Source organism: Perna viridis, chromosome 2 (genome assembly GCF_037379345.1).
Source record: "Perna viridis isolate PV_CMFRI_1.1 ecotype Kerala chromosome 2, ASM3737934v1, whole genome shotgun sequence".
Classification (NCBI taxonomy): domain Eukaryota; kingdom Metazoa; phylum Mollusca; class Bivalvia; order Mytilida; family Mytilidae; genus Perna; species Perna viridis.
In genome coordinates, this window is record NC_142446.1 from 40,388,411 (window position 1) to 40,411,400 (window position 22,990).

General features: G+C 34.0%; 2 protein-coding genes across 6 annotated transcripts in view; both read left to right on the forward strand.

Annotated features, from left to right (window-relative positions):
- The window catches only part of LOC148625042 (uncharacterized), a 67,990-nt gene extending 64,616 nt beyond the window's left edge, over window positions 1-3,374 (forward strand). For all 4 annotated transcript variants that reach the window (XM_088568234.1, XM_088568236.1, XM_088568235.1 and 1 more), the window contains one exon: window positions 1,851-3,374. In XM_088568234.1, the coding sequence (XP_088424360.1) occupies window positions 1,851-2,188 (338 nt within the window). In that variant the 3' untranslated portion in view covers window positions 2,189-3,374. The remainder of the gene's footprint in view (window positions 1-1,850) is intronic.
- A 1,696-nt stretch (window positions 3,375-5,070) lies between these two features.
- LOC148625044 (uncharacterized) lies at window positions 5,071-18,731 on the forward strand. Of its 2 annotated transcripts, none has more exons than XM_088568239.1 (7): window positions 5,071-7,050; window positions 10,962-11,189; window positions 11,519-11,569; window positions 11,907-11,993; window positions 12,302-12,397; window positions 14,578-14,705; window positions 18,452-18,729. In XM_088568239.1, the coding sequence occupies exons 2-7, from the start codon at window positions 11,117-11,119 to the stop codon at window positions 18,587-18,589; spliced, it is 573 nt and encodes a 190-aa protein (XP_088424365.1). In that variant the 5' UTR covers window positions 5,071-7,050; window positions 10,962-11,116; the 3' UTR covers window positions 18,590-18,729. The 2 variants fall into 2 exon arrangements, with proteins under 2 accessions (XP_088424365.1, XP_088424364.1); XM_088568238.1 differs by lacking the exon at window positions 5,071-7,050 and adding an exon at window positions 8,748-9,468 and having other exon boundaries at window positions 18,452-18,731.
- Window positions 18,732-22,990: the final 4,259 nt, after the last annotated feature.

The following is a 22,990-nucleotide window of genomic DNA, read 5'->3' on the forward strand; positions in this document are numbered from 1 at the left end:
GAGGTTGGTAACGATTTTTGTACACTATTTATGGTTCATTTGATTTAAATAAATGCTGGAATTTATTGTTTATATTGCATCCATTTTGCCGATCGAATTATCTTTCTTGCCATATTTGATTCAAATCATTGGTATACACTTAGGTTGGAAATTATAATTATCATGACAGCTGTACAGTCCCTGTATGGGATAAACTTCCCAATTGCCCCATTCCTCATTCCAAAACTGGCCAATGCTCCATTTCCCCATAGCCAAATTGCATCTCTCCATTCCACGTTGTCCAATGACCCAAAGTTAAGGAGAAGTAAATGTTTTACCATAGACATGAGACATTAACATTACGTGATGCGCAAAGTTCTGTGCTGTAGTTTTAATCAATCAATATATATATATATATATATATATATATATATATATATATATATATCACGCGAAACTTGAATTGTGTTTAGTTTATCGCAACTCCAAGCTGCATGACAATAATCATGATAATGATGATGATTTAAAAAAGGAGACGTAAAAGTGCAGCGATTGGAAATTTGTTGCATGTCCATTTATTAACTTTTGTATTATAAACCTTAAAAAGAAGCATTCTTATAAATTCAAAATGCTGATAAAATGTACCAAATTTTCTACTAATATAGCAGATGTGCTTAATGCGATACCATCTAATTTATCATTGGAACACTTTTATTGGGTGACTGTGACACTGTATTTCAGTCTAAATTCTTAATAATCACATATTTTTGGCTAATTGTATGAGCACAACTAATCAATTTAAATGTTCATAATTGTTTAAAATGATTGTATAAAATTGGTAAATTTGCTAACTCTAGTATCATGTGAACGGCTGCATCTCAAATATTTTAGTCAAAATTCTTTAAAATGATATATTTCTGGAATTTGAATGAGAGCTAACACTTTAAATTTCCTAAAACGTCTGATATTATTGTTTAAAATATTAAAAATTGCAATATTAGTATCACGTGGGTGGATGTGACACATAAATTCCAGTTCCAATTCTACAAAATAAGATTTTTCTGCAAATGTATGTGTTTTTAATTTCAATAAAGGTCTTATATTATTGTTTAAAATGTTAAATTTGTCCATTTTAATGTCACAAAATGACATATTTCTGCAAATTGAATGGGTGCAAACACTTTTAATTTACAAAATGGCCCAAAACTATTGTATAAAATGTTAGTATCATGTTGGTAAAAAATCTTCAAAATGACATATTTTTTGCAAAGTTTATGTGTGCAAACACCTTTCATATACCTTTCAGTCTAAAACTATTGCATAAAATGTTAAAGAGTAATAAAGATAACCAAGACCCTAGCAGAAATCAAAAGAGGTCTAATGTAGACGAAAGAGGAAGGAAAACTATGTCACGTTGAAAAAAAAAAACGATCATGATCCACAATTCCCATGTCCGATTGCCCCATAACCCATAAATGGGTACTTTATCCTATACAGGTATTGTTTCTTGTTTTGAGTTGCTCGTCTGAAGCATGGCAATATATCCCCTATTGTTATCAATGTACATTTCTTAAAACCGGTTGGGAGGTCCTTTATGTTATGAATATTGTCATGATATTGTCTTCTCTGTCTTCAATGAACTATAGAAAGTTTTATGGCTATTTCAAATTTCATCATGATCAACTCATTTTTTTTTCATATTTTGTATACCTGTTCTTGTATACGCTATAGTGTAAAACATTTGTTGAGTTCATTTCAAACCGAGAGATAATATCATTTAACAACAAATCACAGATTTCTTTTCCATGCCAAACGTTTGTAATTACTTAAACGATTGTCTAAATTTGACTAAATATAATTCAATTTTTCAGGTATGTGTCCCTGCTCATGTGACTACAAAGCGAAAGTTGACTACTGGGCATCTCATAACGTTACTAATATGACCTATGACGAAATAGTTGAATGGTTACAACCTAAGATAAAAGAACTAGAAAAGATCTTAACGGTGGACAAGACAAATGTTTCTGCCATCTTAAATAAAAAGATAAGTGCAAAGGATAGTCGTCCGTCTGCTAGAAATATTGGTGTATTTGGAATCGTTATGCTATCCGCCATTGCCGTATTAATTATCTTATCTGATATGACGTCACTTTCCCGTCATGCACAAACAATTAAACAAATATGCATAAGACCCAAGAAAACGTCATGAAAATTGCAAAGTTATTTGCAGACATGTTAAGACTGCTAACAAAAGTAAAGGTTGATACAATACACGCGCTTTGTCTTAACCAAGTCAATACGTAAACAGTCATAATGTTATAGAAGCCTCAAATTGTTTTTTTTGTTTTTCGCACCTTCCATCATAATTTCTGACAAAAACTGTGTTAAACATTCCTTAGATTACAGACGTGGTCTTTCATAAGGTCAATAGTCTTATCCACATGACCACATTGCATGGAAAAATAAAATAGTTGTTGACTGTATTTTGAGCGTTTGTACAAGTCATAATTATACATGTTACATTTCATTAAAGATACACAAATCCAGTATCATATCATAGAACATGGTTTAACCGTATATCCTTATTTTTTATGATTGTTTTAGAATTTGACTAAATCTGTCTTAGCATGAAATGTGTATTTCATGTCTTTGTAGCAAACTAAAGTTATTACTGTACAATCCCGTTATGGCATACTAATATGGCTGGTTTATGGAAACCCATTTTGAATAAAATATCTACACTACTAACCTTAAAAAAACTATGAATGGACGATATTTCAAATACTATGTTTTTTGAAAAAATTGCGAGTTCATGAATGTACTTCATACGTGTGCCTTGTCCAGTCCAATATTTACAAAAGCTATATTTCATAGTTATTAATATTCATGCAATCCGTCCGTAGTATTTACATGTATAACGTGTCTTTTATCAAATGATGATGTTTAGCAATTATTTACTGGTATTGTAAAAAAAATATGTATGCCTGTAGTTGAATTGTCAAACGAATGCAAAGTGCCTGTTTCAGCAATGTAAGGAAAATCAAAATAATATAAGTATTCCGAATCATTGATTTTAGAAAACGAGTCGTGCCTTCATTTTTTTTATTGAACATAAATGGCTAGAATATTCTATCTCCTTTTTTACAATTTCAAAACGATGCTTGAAATCTTTTGCAGTGACACTTTTGTAAAATCAATTTTTTTAAACACTTCCACTTTGCTACATGTATGTGTGTGAGTGAATCTAGTGCTATCGTACGCTTGTGAGTTATTGTTGGGTAAAAATAATCATAAATGATTACTTGTGATATGTACTGTAAATGTTGTCTATTCTGTTGATTGAATTATCGTGTTTTCGTTATTTTTAATCAATAATAAAGTCAAAATATATTTACAAATGTGTATCTAATTCTATACCAATTTCAGCTCCGTCCATCATTTGATGCCTAAATGCTAATCAATGAGAGAAAAAAGAATGATCTTGTTTCAACATCTCAGTATTGTATAAATATAAATAATAATAATATTGTAACGACAAATGTCGTTAGCTTCTAATACATAACCCATATTATAGCGGGCAAAAAATATGATCAGCATCTATTATTTCTTAATACTCTGAGTTAAGCGACTACTTGGTCGTATTCTGAAAGAAGGATTTTCAAAATCTTTCATTTTTCAAGGGTATGTTCAGTGTTAGTTACTATCATAAAATGTTATAAAGGTCGTCATCACATTTTATTTCACCGATATTAATTTTCTATCTCACAGATGAGACAACGTATTTTCATTCGCATTTCTCGTATGACCATATTTACAACCCATCGAACTTGCCACTTACTGGTTTTACTCGCTTACAATGTGACGACTGACACTGCTTTAACAGGACAAACTATCCCTTTGGAACATATGCTGGGACTCCAACTTTAAGTTCCAACAAGCTCCGAAATAGAGTCGAACGTTCGAAATTCACTCCAGACGCTGCAGCCAGTCTTCTCAGAAAATGCAAAATTACTGCAAAGTCGGGAAAATGTTAATGATTTTACGTGACGTTATCCGATTGTCAAACGATGTTAAACAAAATATAGCATTAAACATTAAAAAAACCTTGATTGAAATCCTATCAATTTGAAATCGATTAATAATCTTTTTCATAAACATATATTATGAAAAAAATTAAATCGTGTATACTGCTATATACGCCCACTGTAAATGATACTTTGAAAAGATATAGGTCAATCGCATATTGTGGATTGGATGGATTGCTAAATAATTTACCCATGAAAGGTAATGAATTTTAAGCAAGCAAACGGTCAGGTTTTCCTTATTATAGCCTGGCAACCCAAGCATGTAACACTCCAGGGGTACCCCATTCCACCACCTCGGACACACAACCCAGTTGCTCTGTGGGCAGATTGCCTAGCCCCCGGCTATGATGTTCCATATTTCTGATGCATCTATCGTTTTAAATTATAAATTTATCATCTCAATTTTTTACGCCCAGTGCAGGTCTGGGTGTTAAAAGAATTGGCCTGCAGCCACGCTAAGCTTGTGGTAAAAGGCAACGAAATAGTGCTCAGGTAAAGAAAATAGAAACACGCAATAAAAATATGTGATAAACATGAAAACAAAAACAATAACAAATACGTTCATAGATACAAAAGTGAATGAGTAACCGGGCTCCATCTAAAATTGGGAGCATGGGCAGCCTTCCAAGAAACACCCACTCATAGCTTATGTAATGTCACGTCCGGTGTAGACGGAAAGGGAAAAGACAACTATGACACGGTGAATAAATCGGTTCGGTTATCATGGAGTTCAGATGGATACATCATAACGATCCATGAGTGGGTGATGACGACCATTAGACTTCTGTAGAGCTGACTTCAATATGCAAAAATACCCTTTTTTCAATACCTGCCCCGTGCGGGTCCGGGTGTCGAAAGAATAGGCCTGCAGCAGCGCTAAGCTTGTGAAAGGCGACTAAATAGTGCTCATAACCCTAGCCGGGGACTAGGGCGCTCTGCCCACAGATCAACTGGGTTATGTGTCCCAGGTGGTGGAGTGGGGTACCCCTGGCGTGTTACATGCTGGGGTTGTCAGGTTATAATACGGAAAACCTTACCGCAAACCATAGTGGTGCACCTTGTTGGGAAAGATTCCACGTTCCTCGCACGTTAAAGAACCCTACTGTGGTATTCTCCCAGAGTAGGAACCATAGGGCTCCGCCACAGGAGGCTAAATTGCTCGACCCTACCCACCTCTCCCTATTTCCAGTGACAATCAAAATTTGTCGACCCCATTATCCTTGTGTCCCATCCCATTTGTCATTTAATCATTTCATGTTCATTTTGTCATCCACTTCATGTTCATCGCCTGAATATAGCTGAAAGAATGCTGCTCGGGCGTTAAACCCCAACAATCAATCAATCATTTTCAATACCTTGATTGTAAGATATTCTAGCATGGTACAAAACGTAAGCTTAGTTTTGGCAAGCTATAGCATAACGTGTGAGTTATTATATAATAACTGCAAACACATGTGCTGAAGAGATCTGGCTTAAAATGGAAGGAAAGTTGACTATACGAAACGAGTTGTCATCACGTTTTAGTTATTGGTTTCTCCTTTCATCGATCTGTAAGAATGGGTCAACAAATGAGGCTGACTTCATAGTTTCTGTATCCTTTATCTTAAGATTGTTGAGATAAATCCGATGTAAATAAATCCTCAAATCTATGATGTTAAAATGTCATCTTTATAGCGGAAACTGAGATCAAGGGATCTGTCTTAACGATGTAACTTCTTTGTATAAAATAAGTTATAAGCGGATAACAATTTATTCCTATTGGAATGACCACCGTCTGTTCAAAAAAACTCGTCCACTAGACTGAACAAATATGTTGTCGATGAAAAAAATCCACCATTTTATCATCTTTGGTAAATTAAGATGACTCGCATGTGTTTTAATAAGAGTAATCAAGGGAACCAAGATTCTAGCGTAAGTCAAAAGAATGTAATCCAGGATCAAAGACCAGACATGGAAAACAGACAAACACAACAAAGAACACAAAGTAACTAAAATAATATAGGTATAAATTGTTTGCTTATAGAAGCTCCATCTTTTCAAGAGTAACAACGATGTATGATATGCTTTTAAGTCGCAATTTCAGCTGCGTATGGGAATAGTAGTATGTAAAATTGAAAATTACAGGTCTTGATGTCGCTATATTTCAATCATAATCTACCATTGAGAGTTTTCACTTTGATTAGATACGAGAAAAACAAGTCTATTGGTAAGACTGGATACCCCCTTTGAAGCAAATCATGGTAAAATAACATCAAGCTAGTAGTAATATTCCTTCCTCAAAGTCTTAATCACAAACACAAACACCTGTAGTTTGATTCCAGTAAATGTACGTGCACATATCAAAACAAATAAATGCCTGAAAAAGTTATTTTGTACATAAAAATGACAACTCACGTTTGTAGTGTTTTTCACAACTAGTCAATTCTTCAGATGCAAAACTCTGATCATCTGTTTAATACTTTAGACCTTTTTCCCCTTTGTCCTAACCAATAAGTACTTAGGGGTTTTTTAACGTTTTTAATTTCTCGGTTGAGTCTCGTCAAGGACGTTAAGAACCCCATTTGACCTTAATGACCAGGACAAATACATTTGTATTAAGGATAAAAATCTAATCAACTATCACATGCACAATGGTTATCATTTGCTCTTTGTATTGTTCGTTTTGAACGGACAACTTATGCATTACGTATATAACAAGTCAACAAATTATAGTTAATACATTAATAAATCAATAGTGCTCCATCACAGGTAGTAATACATTGTATTCATATTTAAGTATTTAATATAAAAGCAGTAGTTTAACCGTTTATTGTATATAAAATATTGTATATAATTTTTTGTTTAATTTAAATTATCCCTTGCCTTATTTTTGTTTCCTTAACATTTTAGATATTACTTCAGTAAAATCAAAAGCCGTAAGTGTACTGCAACAGTATTGATTCTGTTATGAACTGAATTTTTTAATTGGAAGTTATAAATTAATCAGGTAAGAACCTTTTTAGACTTAAATGTAAGTATTTGTAAGAATCAGGCAAAATTGAGAAAATCTAAAACATGCAAGTCAAAACCCCACCAATGAGAATATAGTTTCACTCAAGGATGCTTTCTCTATTTGAAAAAGATAATTATTTTATCTCTGTATCACTGGATTTGCTCAGAAATTTTTCAATAGAATGCTGAAAAATTAGGTTTTTGACACAGTTGCCCTTGATATGATCATTTACAGTGAATTTCAATGAATTTATATCTTAATTTTCCAAAGTGATATTGCAAATCTTGCCTTTTTCTTTGATTCTGATGGTGAAAATAGTCAAATTAAACTATCAAAATAGTGGGATTTTTCACGCCATGTTTCTCCCACTGCCTGATTCTTACAGACACTTACTGACACTTAAATGTATCCAAAGTTCACGTGTCAATAGAACATTAATTTAATACGTAAAATGCACCTATGTTTGTACTTCAAATTGCCCTAGGTCAATAATCACTAAAAAGTAAACAGCCAGAAACTTTATAGGATTTATATTTACTAAGTGTTGTATCAATTGAATATGATTTCCTAATAATATATGTTGAAATGGGAACAAACATTTCAGATTAAGTTTTCAATATGTTAAGTTGACATAAGTGTCAGAATGTCCTTTTATTAATTCGTAAATGTTTGTCGTTTTCGCGAATTGCATAGAATGTGTTTGCTTTTATAGAAATGTTGGAAGAGATATAAATGTTTGATTGACAATTGTACCTATTTGAAATTTGCAAAGCATCCAGATATACTTTTTTAATTCACATTCAAAAAGACACTCCGCTGTATCTACAAGGTCACCATTTTATAAACAAATATAGATAAAGTCTCAATTTGATTGGACAGTATCATTTTGATGTCTTTTCATAGATATGTTGTTTGGACCTAATTTTTGTTCAAAAATTTACCATCTGGGTCTATCTGAAATGATTAAAATATTAACCATATCCAATCTTTCTTTAAGTTTTCATAAAATAAAAATTCACATTATCAATAAGTTAGGCATTGCAGCATTATCTAAACGAAATCATTTGTCTTGGATTAGGTTATAACTCTTATTTAACCAGATTGATTGATTGATTGTTGGGGTTTAACGTCCGAGCAGCAATATTTCAGCTATATTCAGACGATGAGCATGAAATGGATGATAAAATGAACATGAAATGATGATGAAATGAAAAATGGGATGGGACACAAGGACAGTAGGGTCCACAAACTTTGATTGCCACTAGATAAAGGGAGGAATGGGTAAGGTCGGGCAATTTAGCCTCCTGTGGCGGATCCCTATGGTTCCTACTCCGGAAGAATATCACAGTAGGGTTCTTTAACGTGCGAGGAACGTGGCATCTTTCCCAACACGATGCACCACTTTGGTTTGCGGTCAGGTTTTCCGTATTATAGCCTGACAGCCCCAGCATGTAACACGCCAGGGGTACCCCATTCCACCACCTGGGGCACACATCCCAGTTGCTCTGTGGGCAGAGCGCACTAGCCCCTGGCTAGGGTTCTGAGCACTATTTAGTCGCCTTTTACAAGCTTAGCGCTACTGCAGGCCTATTCTTTTAACACCCGGACCTGCACGGGGCCTCATTTAACCAGAAATACTATTTTAGTAAGATGAGTGAAAAAAGATTCATGTCAATACGTTCAGCTCTAATAAATCTTATACCGAATTTTAAATGTTATTTGGAAATTTACAACTTTTTGTATTATTTTCGTTTACTTAGTGAAGGAAGAATTTTTATAGTTATAATAAGGAGTAATAACATATATAACTTATCTTTGACAGAGAGTTCAAGGATCAAATTACAAAAAAAAACTGAAGATAAAATGTATGGAAGAATGGATAGACATAAGTAGAAACGCTTTTCAGAACAGTTAATGGCAAATAATAATTTAATGAATCAAACTAATAAAGATTATTTTTTTATGATGACCTGAAAATGACCTTGGTGGTGTTTGGTTCAATCCAAATCAATTAATCATCTCAGGAGACGGTTATAAAATAATAAATACTTGTTTTATCAGTTAATGCATCTTTTTTTTTTATAAAACTCAATATATAGTAGAAGCAAGCTGATTTTGTAAACAAACTGCATACAATTACAATTTGACGATAATGTATCTACCAGCAGTAAAATCATTGTAAACATTAAAATATGATTAAATAGATTTTTTCTAATATAAAAGAATGTAGTTAACAGGAGTCAGTTGTGAAACAAGGAATCTCAATTATTTACCTAGCTATATAAACATTTGAGTTGACTGTATCGGGTTCGAATTGATTTCTTTTCACTGAACCACCTAAAAGAGGTCTAAGCAACATGTTATCTATTTTGACATTTTTGCAAAATGTTGGATTTCTCTTCGCAGCTTTAGGTATGTACAGTATGATTTTTATACCCCCACTCAATTAGATAGTGGTATATTGGAATTGCCTATTCTGTGCGACCGTTCTAAGTTTGTCGTTGCAACTTTCTTTGCTGTCAAATACAAAAAAAATACCAATCATGTATGTTCCCACTTAAGACATGTTGTACACTTGTTTGTTTACAAAAGATGGATCAATTTGAAATTTGGTATGGAATCCATAGTAGGTGATTTTAGTTGCTATCCTATATCAACTTCTTTTACGAATGGAGAAATACTTATCAGGTCAACACGTGCAATTTTTTTTCCTGTTTGTTGAAATTTTGTCTCATTTTGGTCATAATATGATAGTTCCTTCCCAAAAGATTGTTGTTTTGAATGTATGTTAGTCTACCCACTAAGTGCAAAAAACTCTAAATTTGTGAAAGGAGGAAAAACAAAAGCAAAAATTACTAGTGCATGATCGCCAATTCAACAGTTCAATATATCGAAGTTAGAGATCAGCGACAGTTACGATTAGGGCAAGATATATAAATTACATTTTGTTTGTTTGTTTGTTGGGGTTTAACGTCCGAGCAGCAATATTTCAGCTATATTCAGACGATGAACATGAAATTGATGATGAAATGAACATGAAATGATGATGAAATGAAAAAGGGATGGAACACAAGGACAATGGGGTCGAGAAATTTTGATTGCCACTGGAAATAGGGAGAGGTGGGTAGGATCGGGCAATTTAGCCTCCTGTGGCGGAGCCCTATGGTTCTTACTCCGGGAGAATACCACAGTAGGGTTCTTTAACGTGCCAGGAACGTGACACCTTTCCCAACACGGTGCACCACTATGGTTTGCGGTCAGGTTTTCCGTATTATAGCCTGACAACCCCAGCATGTAACACGCAAGGGGTACCCCATTCCACCACCTGGGGCACACATCCCAGTTGCTCTGTGGGCAGAGCGCCCTAGCCCCCGGCTAGGGTTCTGAGCACTATTTAGTCGCCTTTTACGACAAGCTTAACGCTGCTGCAGGCCTATTCTTTCAACACCCGGACCTGCACGGGACTACAGATAAACATTTAAGTTTATAGAGAAGGTTTAAAAGAATGTAAAAATGTTCATTTTATCATCCATCTCATGTTTATCGTCTGAATATAGCTGAAATATTGCTGCTCGGACGTTAAACCCCAACAAACAAACAAAGCAACTCGATTGTTAGTAAAGATCATAGAGGTCAATATCAGTTAATGCAAATATGTCAGATGAGAAAAGTTTTTAAAATTTGTTACACTGGTTACAGACACGACGACGACGGGTGTCAAGTGGTGCCATTAGTTAACATGGCCCTTCAAGCCAAGTGAGCTAAAACCAAGCTATTGCAAAAAAAATACTACTGAGACCTTAATGCCATTCATTTATTTCATATCAATTTTAAGATATAACATTTTTATGTCAAAAGAAAGTAAATGTGAAAGTCCACACTAACATTTAATATATATATTTCAGAAACTACCGTTTTCACGAAAAACAGTAACTTGAATGGAAAATACTCTACTGACAAGTTAATTACGTCAGAAGCGACTTCTTCTGTTATTGATTGTGTAAGACAATGTTCGAGAAATACTGCATGTAAATCTATATTCTTTCGAACTCCAACATACATGTGCCTTCTGAACTCGATTAATTACGATTCCGCAGGGGTATTAGAAGTTGGAGTTTTGTACTATGAACAAGGTTTGTTTCAATAATCTGCATGTCATAACCTTACGTACATGTCTTTCAAAATATAATGAAAAATTGAATATCCCTACAATGGTTTATATCAGACTGAAAATAATTTTATTTTCTTAGGTTATTTATTTTTTACATTTTCTTTTGCTTAATAAATGGAGAATTAACAAAAAGTCACAAATGTTTCCACAAATTTGAGGGCACATGCACCTATCTTTTTCCATACAAAATTTTGAAATGTTTTGAATATTTTCTTTTAACTCCGGATGTTTTTTGTAGAATGTTTCGAGAAAACAGGCATTCTTGAAAATCGTGATATCTTTGATTTTTAGGATATATAGAACTACAGTCATCTCCAGTTGCAACTTTCCCTGCAGCCACAAGTAAGCAAAATTTCAGTTTTCGTCTTTAAAATTAATACATCATACATGTTTAATAACGATTTAAATCAAATCTGTGTAAAAAAAACTTTCAAATGCGTGAAACTAGTTTGAAATTGTTTTTGAAAAATATGAATAACTACACTTTTCTGAATATGTGTACATATCAATTCACAATTTGCCTTCAAAAGTCAGATTTGAGTTTTCTTCTGCATACACTTGAAAAGTTTTTATACATGTATTACATAAACAAAATAATAGGATCCTAATACATGGAAATACGGAGACTAACACTAATAAGTGTAGAAAAGGTCATTATAAATTAATTTTAACTTGGAAGTTTCAGATATTTCTTTTGAGTCAACACAACAAACCACGACATCAAAACAACTAACCACGACAACAAATCCACCGACGGCGACAACTTGTAAGTTTGGGGTTATCAAATCGCAAGCGTAAAAAAAAATTACGTATGACCTTTTAGTAGTAGAAGTGTTATTATTTCAACTCTCTGACTTTATTTTACATAATCGGTGGTTTTCAGTTTTAAAATATTAATATAACCTTTACATAAATGTTATCATCAAGATAGTGTACAATTGTTTACAAATGGCAAAATTCTTACAATGATCACTGTTATTGTATCCTATAATTCTTTTGTTTAAAGGTTTACAAAGTCGTCATTACAGGCATTCAAATTCTGACTGTTTTCATAATATTAATGACTGTTTGCAGCTATTCCTTGTACAGGAGCTACTTGCATAAACGGGAATTGTCAGTCGGCAACCAGTTGTGTATGCTATTCCAATTATGCTGGAAATATGTGTCAGAGTATGTCTTTTTATCTTGTTTGATCACTAAAGAATGATTCCTGCCTGAATCATGCCAAAAATAATCAAACATCAACAATCGGCATGAAAAGCTTTGAGTCAATTGACAATATATTATTGTAAAATTTTGTACTTTTATGTTAATTACAATATTAAACGTTTAAATAAAACGAATACCATTAGCTACACATACTCTTAGATCCTAGTTGAAAAAACATTTAAGTGTTATACCGCTTTTCAAACTTGGACTTTTTTAGAAATTAGAAAGTCATAAACGCAATTTAACTCCTTTTTGTATCGTCAATTTTCTATTCATTCGTAACAATTTCAGCAAATTCTTTCTGGGATTTCATTAAAGTCTTCACTTTTTTATTTCATAGGAATTATTTTATCTGATTTACACTACTCTTTGAATCTGTGTAAAGTTGCGTATAAACTTAGGAAGCAGTGGTACAAATGTATAAAACTTAATAAATCACTTGAAACCCCCTTCACATACACGAATCTTATTTTACATGTCAATTTTTTTACATAAATATGTCTTAATAATTCGAAAGTGATCATTCACCGATCGCAAGAAATCGTGAACTGTTTGGTTATCATACGGATCGTTTTACACTTCATTTTTAAATGATTTTGTAGTGGATTTACGGATTAACATAAGTTCGCGGTAAGCTAACTCATTACCAACAATATGACAAAAGCGATGACTTCTCATTTCGTGTCATCAACTTTCCTTTCATATGTGGCAACATCTCACTTGCTTATTGATTTTCATACCACAACTCAAGCATTGTGCAATGAGGCTCACCAAAAGTACGCGAATAGTTTGTACCGCAATGGTCTTTTTTTATCTTCTAGGGAAGCTGCTACAAAAAAATAAGGTTCGTTATTCTAAACACATTGCATTTTGGGAATGGTGTCGCATTTCCCCCTTTCCTTTTTCATCTACTGGACGTGACATTTTACAAAAACTCGAAGGGTGTTTCTAGAAAAAATTTTTGGCCATGGTCAATGGCAAAAAGTCTAGATATAGAAGAGACCATACCAACTCAGATCAATTTGGGCTAATAAACAATCTGTTTTATTTTGTGTTAGTTGTATTTAGTTCCATTTATCGTTCACTAATCTGTTCTAAATATTTACGCTTAACTGCGCCACTTCAAATGTTTCATGTTTACAGTTTTTATAAAGTCCCGGATGCTCTATTTCCATTGTTTGCTTACGTGTCATTTTGGTTATTTCATGTACTTTGTGTATATCTATTTTCTTTGTCTTGTCGTTATCTTGGATTATGTTCTTTTTGGTCACCATTGAAACTTGGCAATTCCCTTGAATTCCCTTTCAATCGCGGGCTTTGTGCGACCACATCCTGCGGCAAGAAGGCTTAGATTGCAGATAATTTTTTCTTACATGTGTTTGTTGGAGAATAAGTGAAACATATAAACTTGTCTCCTATCGTTGCATGTAAAAATGAAGAATGAACGAGTCTATATGACCAAGAATTCATGTATGAAAATGCAACCCAACTAAAAATTATTACCGAGTATAACACATTCGTAAGAAAACCACTAACATTTGAAAAAACCTAGTAAGTTACCGAAAACTATACGTAAATAACTCGTAAAAGCTGTGGATCAAATCGTAACAATACGTATTATACTCGCAGTTACGCTTAAAAAACTCAGATACATTCGTAAATTGCTCGTAAATGCATCGCATTCATTGTTACAAAGATGACGAGTAAGCATTCTGTTTGTTTATTACATCGTAATTGTTCAAACCAGTAACCAGTCGTAAAGCACTCGTATTAATGTCCAAGTTGCAAGCATTCGTGTAGTTATACGAATTTCGTAAATGTGAATGGGTATAAACTTTACATGCTATAGACGTATTAATTTTAGCGGTTGCTAATTTTCGCGAAGTGAACATATTCGCGGGTATCAATTTTCGCGGTTTAAAAAAAATTATTAGCGTTATTTGGCGTTAAAAATCAATTTCGCGGTTTTCTGTCCAGCGCGGAAATAGCGAAAATTAGTACGTTTACAGTATTCAAGTAATTACAACTTTTGTCGCATAGAGGTTATGCCATGACAGCACTTGCGTTAAATTCCCTTTGATACGATGCATATGTAAGAACTATTGGAGCCTACTACATGTATTTCGTACTATTATTTACAGAAGCTTATACACACAGTGGTTGTTACCAAATTACAATGTCAGAGGTAACTGTTGACCCAACCAGTTTATCCATCTTGATATGTGTGAATACATGCATTACTGTCGGTAAGCCATACGCTGGAATTATGGTGAGTAGAATACAAAGACGTCAACAAAATGTGTTTGTTTGTTGGGGTTTAACGTCCGAGCAAGATATATTCAGGCGATGAACATGAAGTGGATGATAAATAAAATGAAATGATGATGAAATGAAAAATGGGATGGGACACAAGGACAATGGGGTCGAGAAATTTTGATTGTCACTGGAAAATAGAGAGAGGTGGGTAGGGTCGGGCAATTCAGCCTCCTGTGGCGGAGCCCTATGGTTCCTTCTCCGGGAGAATACCACAGTAGGGTTCTTTAACGTGCGAGGAACGTGGCATCTTTCCCAACACGGTGCACCACTATGGTTTGCGGTCAGGTTTTCCGTATTATAGCCTGACAACCCTAGCATGTAACACGCCAGGGGTACCCCATTCCACCACCTGGGGCACACATCCCAGTTGCTCTGTGGGCAGAGCGCCCTAGCCCCCGGCTAGAGTTCTGAGCACTATTTTGTCGCTTTTTACGACAAGCTTAGCGCTACTGCAAGCCTATTCTTTTAACACCCGGACCTGCACGGGGCTATATGGTTTAAGGGGAGACAAATGAAAAATAAAAAACACAAATGTGTGTTTATACATATGTAATTCTAAAATGAAATATCCAAAATAATTTTTAGGACTGACATGCATTTATCTGATCAGATATTGTAAACGGGTAGGGATAGACAGATACATTTTCGGCTCTGTAGCCTTTATTCAGTTTACACTTTCAGTACAGATTTTTAAAAAAATTTGGCGTGTCTGAGCAGCCGAGTAAATTTCACGCGACGTATCGCACTGGGCGGAATTGATTTCAGTACATGTGCGTGAAAAATGGCTACGCTTACAACCCTCGAGATTTCAAAGCCTTTCAGCATTGCAGAGTTAAATCTGTATGAAAGTACTCGAAACACTCGCACTATTGATAAAACAGTAAACCGTAAACGAAGATAATTTTTAGAATTTTTAAGTTGTCTCTTCAAGTAATCCTGTCGGCTTGTCCTCATGATATCACGTGCTTGTTGTCAAACTATTCACAAAATTGCACAAAACAATAACATCGTATGTAGACTTGTTAAGTTGAAATGATGGTCCGTTCACCCATGCCTAAGGTTTTCTTTCTACAATCATCGAAGAGGTATAAAACATGAAAAGACTTTGAACAGCTTTTTCTCGTTTGTATTTCAAAACCGCCATTGTTATCAAGCGAGCGTCTCCGAACTGGAAATAGCCTTCTAATACGAAGAAATCAAGCTGGTAATAAATTACTTCAAATGACAGAACAATGAACCAGGTTATAATACTTCATATTGCCCCTTTTTCAATCTGTGAAGTAACCAGGATATTTGTTTAGGAAAAAATACTAATTAGTTATTAGTAATTAATACTACTTTTTTTCTAGAAAATTTCAAAATATAGAAAAACTTATTCATTAGTTGAAAAGATTGTCTGATGACCATTAGCGGATCTTGTTAACTTGATATCTCAATCGCAAAAAAAAACACGTTAGCATTAATATCATTTTCAATTGAAAAATCAAATATATTGATCACTGAACTAAAAACATGCATAAAATGAACTCCCTAAAAAACTGAACGATAGCAACAACCAGCTCTGTCCAAATTAAACCATGGAAATATAATGTTCAATTTAAATTAAAAAAAAAACTGGAACAAATTTGTCAGGTAGCAGGAAACAGAAACGAACTATAAATTCTTCAAATTGTCAAATTAGCAGTGGTTCTTCTGGGTATGGTTCTTTGTAAAGCAATTAGGTAAACATAAATGTTTTCCCCAATCCCTGCTGCCATAATTAATTTAACTTTTCTTTGTTTGCCATTTCTGCAGTTCATGTAACAGACATGACATCTTGATTTGATTTGAAAAGTTGTTTGCATATGTCTCTGAACTCATCTAAGTTCTGGTAAATTAAGTGCTGGCCTTCCTCGGTGTACCTCTCGTACATTACCTGATAATAGCTCTTAAATACTCATGGATGAGAAATCCAAGATGGTGATTGTGAATGAGCGATTGCGACTGAAAGCATTGAATTTAACCATTTCTAATAATGCACCATTTTCATTGACTAGGCGACTTTTATGACCTACTCTGTTATCAAGTATTGTGGAAATGACAGAGACATTTCTTTAATCTTTCACTGCCTTGCTAATATGGCTCTATTTTTTGTCTGAATTGATAGTCACCACCTGTGTTGATGTTTGAGGACTTGCTACACATTATACCACTTGGTAAACCTGCTTTATTTGTACGTACAGTGCCACAAGTCGCTGTCCCGTAGTGTTCCCACAATTCAGTTTAAGACAAGAAGTAAAAGGGTTATCAGTTTACACATGATAACCTTGGTCTCTTAATCTTCCATTAAAAATGTAGTCATAGACTACAGAGAGTGCCAAGCATCTTTCGATTCTAACAAATGTGCCAGGGTATATATTAATATACTGTATGTAACTCTTTTCAGAACTTAACAGCATCCATATCTTTACACCCCATTTGTTAGGTTTGCTGGGTATGTACTGTTTAGGGGTGTACGGCTTTTAAAGGGTACCATACATTCATCATTTGTGACATTTCTCCTTGGAATGTACTTGGAACCGAAAGTGTCATTTAAACGTTTTACCACCGGCCTAATAATGAACAACGGATCATAGTCAGGACTACCTGGTTTTGGCTCAACTGCATAGTCAGAAAAGTTGAGATATCTTAATATTTGTGTGTTACTGTCTCGGCTCATTGTAGATGAAAAAATTGGCCTTTAGATGACGGGATCAGATGACCAGTACAAGTTGATGCTTGGTTTTTGGCTTATATCCATTTGTTATGTTAGAACAAGAAAAGCTGTAATTTCAGGCTGGGTTGGCGTTCTTCATTGCATTCTATTCTCACCTGACATGTATGCTATTTGGTATTTAGCAAATCAACAAAGAGCTGCCAAAAATCAAAAGCCTCTTTTATTGGGTTCATTGTTGTCTTGGGCAAGTTATTCTTCTAGGTGTGAATATATGTGATTCTTAATCATCATCTTTACCCTGTTCATTGAAAACATCTCTTAACCTTTCTTCAACAGCTAAGACATCTCTATGACATCAGATTTGCCGAAACTTTCGATATCACTGCCAGACATGTTTAAGATCTGAGCAGACGAGTTCTGAACTTACTTAACATCAAAAGTAGTAGCGCCTTACCGACCTCGAGCATATTTTCTGCTTTAAATCAATGTTATTCAAGTAAAAACTAACCTTGAAATTACATTTGTGCGGATAGACAAACATTATAACCTAATAATCCAATCTCATTCAAATTTACCATTAAACATTTTTTCCTTAGAGCGTCGCAATTCTGGACGATCACATGACCTTTGTAACCGCCGATCTAATTTTAGCACAGAAGTTTTATGTAGTAAAATCGAGTCTGGTAAACAGCTTTGGAATAAAAACGGGGAACCAAAACTGATCATTCGGATTAATTTTCTGAAATATTTGCATATTCTTTTTTTATTTACGAAGTATTATGCATTATAAAGTTTTGATAGAAATAGAATGCTCATAATTGGTATATGTTTATTTATCAATTTGGCATGCTACATGTAAACATGTATAAAAACCAGGTACTTACAAAACAGTTATTAATTTCAACCTTTCCAAAATATAATATGGTTACTGTAATAAATTACAAGTCGTTCAGGTGTATGTTTTACACGACTCGGAATTCTAAAAAATGTTTTTCGTTTTTCAGAATGGAAATAGATGTTTCTGTGGAAATAGCATATCATCAGGTATTCAGGCAGGTGGGTGTAACAGTCTATGCACTGGGGGAGGTGGCGGAAATTGTGGTGGCACAACTGATAAGTCAGTGTTCCATATCACTCCATAAATATACCGAGTAGGATGAACAGAACGCTTTATATGTTTAATGTTAAAAAAAGGAAAGTACATTTTATATTTGTGCCAGGAAAAGTTACTAAAGAATGTTGTATTCGTCTTTAGATTCTTAAATAAATCAAATGAATATAATTTGTTTTCTTGTTTTACTAAAAGTCTCTTCTGTTGTTCTTTTTTTTCTGAACTTATCATTATCTTATTATCTGCATATTGGTAAAATTTTAACAAAAACATTCCGTATTTAAACGATGCGGAAAGAGTTTTCTTATCACAGCTAAGTCATACATCTGACATGCTAGAGTTTGTCGAAATTACGTGGACGTTTTGTAAAGCGCTGTACTTCTAACAATTAGACTTTTGGAACAGGGTCGTGTATCCACAAGATTAAGATTATCATTGCAAATTTTTTATGTGTTCTGTTCGTGTCTTCTTTTTTGCTTTACAAAAAAAGTGCGGAAAACTGTAAATGCACTGAAATGTTCTAAGTCCAAGGGCCATAACTTCCGTTCAAATCATTCAACCGAACTTAATCTGTAACTCTTCATAATAAAGCCACACACCAAAAACACAAACGTATTTGGTAAAAGCATAACCAAAAAAAAACGCCCGGCATTTCCATGTCCCCTCGCGACGCGTGCGGGGACAAAAATACGTTTAAGAGATTTTCTGGACCAGTTTAGTTTAAACATATTTTATTGCTAAAATTCACAGGCAATTGGATTGAACATAAGTTATACCAACTTACAAAGGTCCTTTCCAGATAATCAATTACAAATATTTTGTGAACATACGTCAGCAATAAAGCATAATATACAATGTAAACAACTAATTGTGACAAAACTGAATCAAGAACAGTATATATGTTATCATGTGATGAACTTGCCATTTCAATATATGTGGCAATAGTTCTCTGAACTAAAAACAAGAGGCTCCCAGGAGCCTGAATCGCTCACCTGGTTGAATTTTTGCCTTTTAAGGGCAATAACTCTAACAAGGAGTTGTCAGACAATTTTAACTCTATTTGATTCATTGAACACATTTGTAAGCCTTATAATAAGGATCATTTCAGCAATTGAAAGGTATTGGCTAAACCTAACAGATTTGGAGATGTATAGAAAAATCTGCTGTCTGACCCCATTGTTCTATTTATAGAAACGGCAGCGATGAAAAATCTGTCATTTCGTTAAGGATACCCTATAAAACAAAAATGTAAACTTTCATTGAATTCTGTAGAGCAGTTTCTGTGGATTTTTTTTAAAGTAATAACATCATAAACAGAAAAAAAACGTCCAAAAAGGGCAATAACTCCAACATGGGTCAACAAATTTTCACCAAAATTTGACCACAGATAGATCTCTTCATGCTGAATAATTTTACCCCCATATCAGATTTTGGTTAAACCTATCAGTTTTGGAGATATATACAAAAATCTGCTGTCGGACACCAATATTCATTTTTTAGTAACAGCGGTCATGCTTTATAACAGATCAAAAATCCAAAATACCAACTTTCATTGAATTCTGTAAAGTAGTTTCTGAGGAGAAGATTTTTTTAAAATAATAACATTACAAACAGCAAAAAACGTCCAAAAAGGGCAATAACTCCAACATGGGTCAACAAATATTCACCAAAATTAGACCACAGATAGATCTCTTCATGTTGAATAATTTTACTCCATATCAAAGTTCGGCTAAACCTAACGGTTTTGGAGATAAATGCGAAAAACGACTGTCTGACCTCTATGTTCCATTTATAGTAATGGCGGCCATGTTTTTCAACGGATCAAAAATCCTCACATCGGTTCTATGCACGATACTCCAAGAAACATTCATACCAAGTTAGGTTTCAATTAGTCAAGTAGTGTCAGAGGAGAAGATTTTTGAAAGAAATAAAATTAAAAATGGCAAAAATCGTTGAAAAAGGTCAATAACTCCAACATAACTAAACTGATTACAGCCAAAATTTGACCGCAGATAGATTTCATCATGCTGAACACTTTTACCCCGCCAGAATTTGGCTAAATCTAACAAATTTGGAGATACATGCGAAAAACTGCTGTCTGACCCCTATGTTCTATTTTTAGTAACGGCGGTCATGTTTTTTGACGGATCAAAAATCCCCACATCGGTTCTGTGCAGGATACCCCAAAAACATTCATACCAAGTTTGGTTTAATTTGGTCAAGTAGTTTTAGAGGAGTAGAGTTATGAAAAATTGTTGACGACGGACGACGACGGACGCAAAGTGATGGCAATAGCTCACATGGCCTTTAGCCGGGTAAGCTAAAAAGAGTATAAAAGAGTTTCGATTGTTAATTCTGGTAAAAAGGCAGTATTATTAGTAATTGTTCTCGTGTCTCTAAATATAATGGGCATTCCAATAGGTAATGTATGGTATCTTCAACTACCCAGCCGCGGATACAACCCGGATCATTCACAAAATTAACACGGAATAGACCTGCATTCAGGGCACTACACCCATGTCTAAGTTTCGTGTGTAGAATAATATATAATCTACAACCTGTGAAATGACAAGGAGGAGGTTTATTATATATTTCAAATCGGTTTGCTTTTTTTAAATTTAGAAATGGTTGGAAGATTACGTATATTTGATTCCAAATTGTTCCAAAGTCTAATCGCTGACGGGAAAAGAGTTGGAAAATAACTGTAATCTTGTAAATGGTTGCCGATAGTCAGAATCAATTCGCAAGTTTCTTTGCCTTACATCTCGTTGATACGGTGATAAACAGTCATTAAGATAAGATGGACAATCTTGATGGTGAATTTTATAAAGCAAACTAAGTTTCCTTCTTTTCCTTCTAGACTGAAGGGTTTCCGAACCAGTTTCAAAGTATAAGGAGCCTATTTTGGAAGACCAGTGACAATTCTTGCAACCTCATGTTGCACTCGTTCAATTTTGTTCATATCATCTTGTGTACAACCATCCCAAAGTTCACAGGCATATTCCAACAAAAGTACAATATAGGCAAAATAATTTTTTTTTCCAGATTCTGTCTACTAAGAATAAATTTAAATTTACGCAGCATGGAAAGTTGATTGGAAGCGCTTTTTACTAAATTTTGAATATGACAAGTCCATTTACAATTTGAATGAAATGTAACACCTAAGTGTTTTTGATTTTGCACACAGTCAATCAACTGATCATTGAATTTCATACTTGGTCTATCCGGTTGCCGATTTGTAGAAAATAACAAATATTCTGTTTTTTGGGGGGATTAAAATTTACTAGCCAGTTTTTTTTTATCGGTTATTTATCTTTTCTAAATCTGAGTTAATGTTTTCTTCAATTTGATTAATATTTCCGGAGGCATATGACAGTGATGTATCATCAGCAAATAACCTGGATAGACTTGTGGTATTGTCAGCAATGTCATCTATATACAATAAGAAAAAAAGCGGTCCTTGCACTGACCCTGAGGAACACTTCTTTTAATAGTACCTATATCTGATAGACAATTTCCTATTAATATCATTTGGTTTCTGTTTGACATATAATTTTCAATCCATTTTAATAAATTTCCAGATATACCATATGCCTTTATCTTTTGAATGAAGCCTTTGTGCCAAACGCGGTCAAACGCTTTTCGATATATCACAAAAAACAGTGCAAATAATTTGTTTCTTTTCAAGAGCTAGACTAATTCTATGATAAATTTCAATCAATTGATGAACTGTAGTGTCCATGCATAAATCCAGATTGGAACCGGGAAATTAAGGAATTATCTACCAGAAAGTTTATAGAACATATATTTGTAAATAACACGTTCGAAGACTTTACCAACACAACTTAACAATGAAATTGGTCTATAATTAGTTGTATCTGATTTTGACCCTATTTGAAAAGAGCTAGTACATTAGCAGATTTCCAGGTAGACGGATATTTACCATCCCTTAGTGATTTGTTGAATATAATACACAGGGGGTAACATAAAGTTGAAGCAGTATATTTTAACATATGATGGCTAATACAATCATTGCCAGTAGCTTTGCCTAATTGTAGCGTCTCAAGAACATCTTGAACTTCATTAGGGGTTGATTTGATCAATATCTAGATTATTTACACAACGAGTTCCAAAATGTGGTGGATCATTGTATGAATTATTTTGTTGGATATCGAACAGAAGAATTCGTTTAGCAGATTTGCCTTTTCTTTTTCGTTTACTATGAATTCACCTGTATTGTTAATTAGGGGAGGAATGTTTTGGACTTTGTATTCATCTTTGAGTTTTTTAATTAAACTCCTGTAGGATTTTGGATTTATTGATTTTTCTTTGTCGAGAAGTTCATTAGCATTTATTTGGTATTGTTCCCCAGCATAAGACATCATGTTATTGACTTTGTTTCTTTGGCGCTTGTAGTTTGCTTTTAATTGTG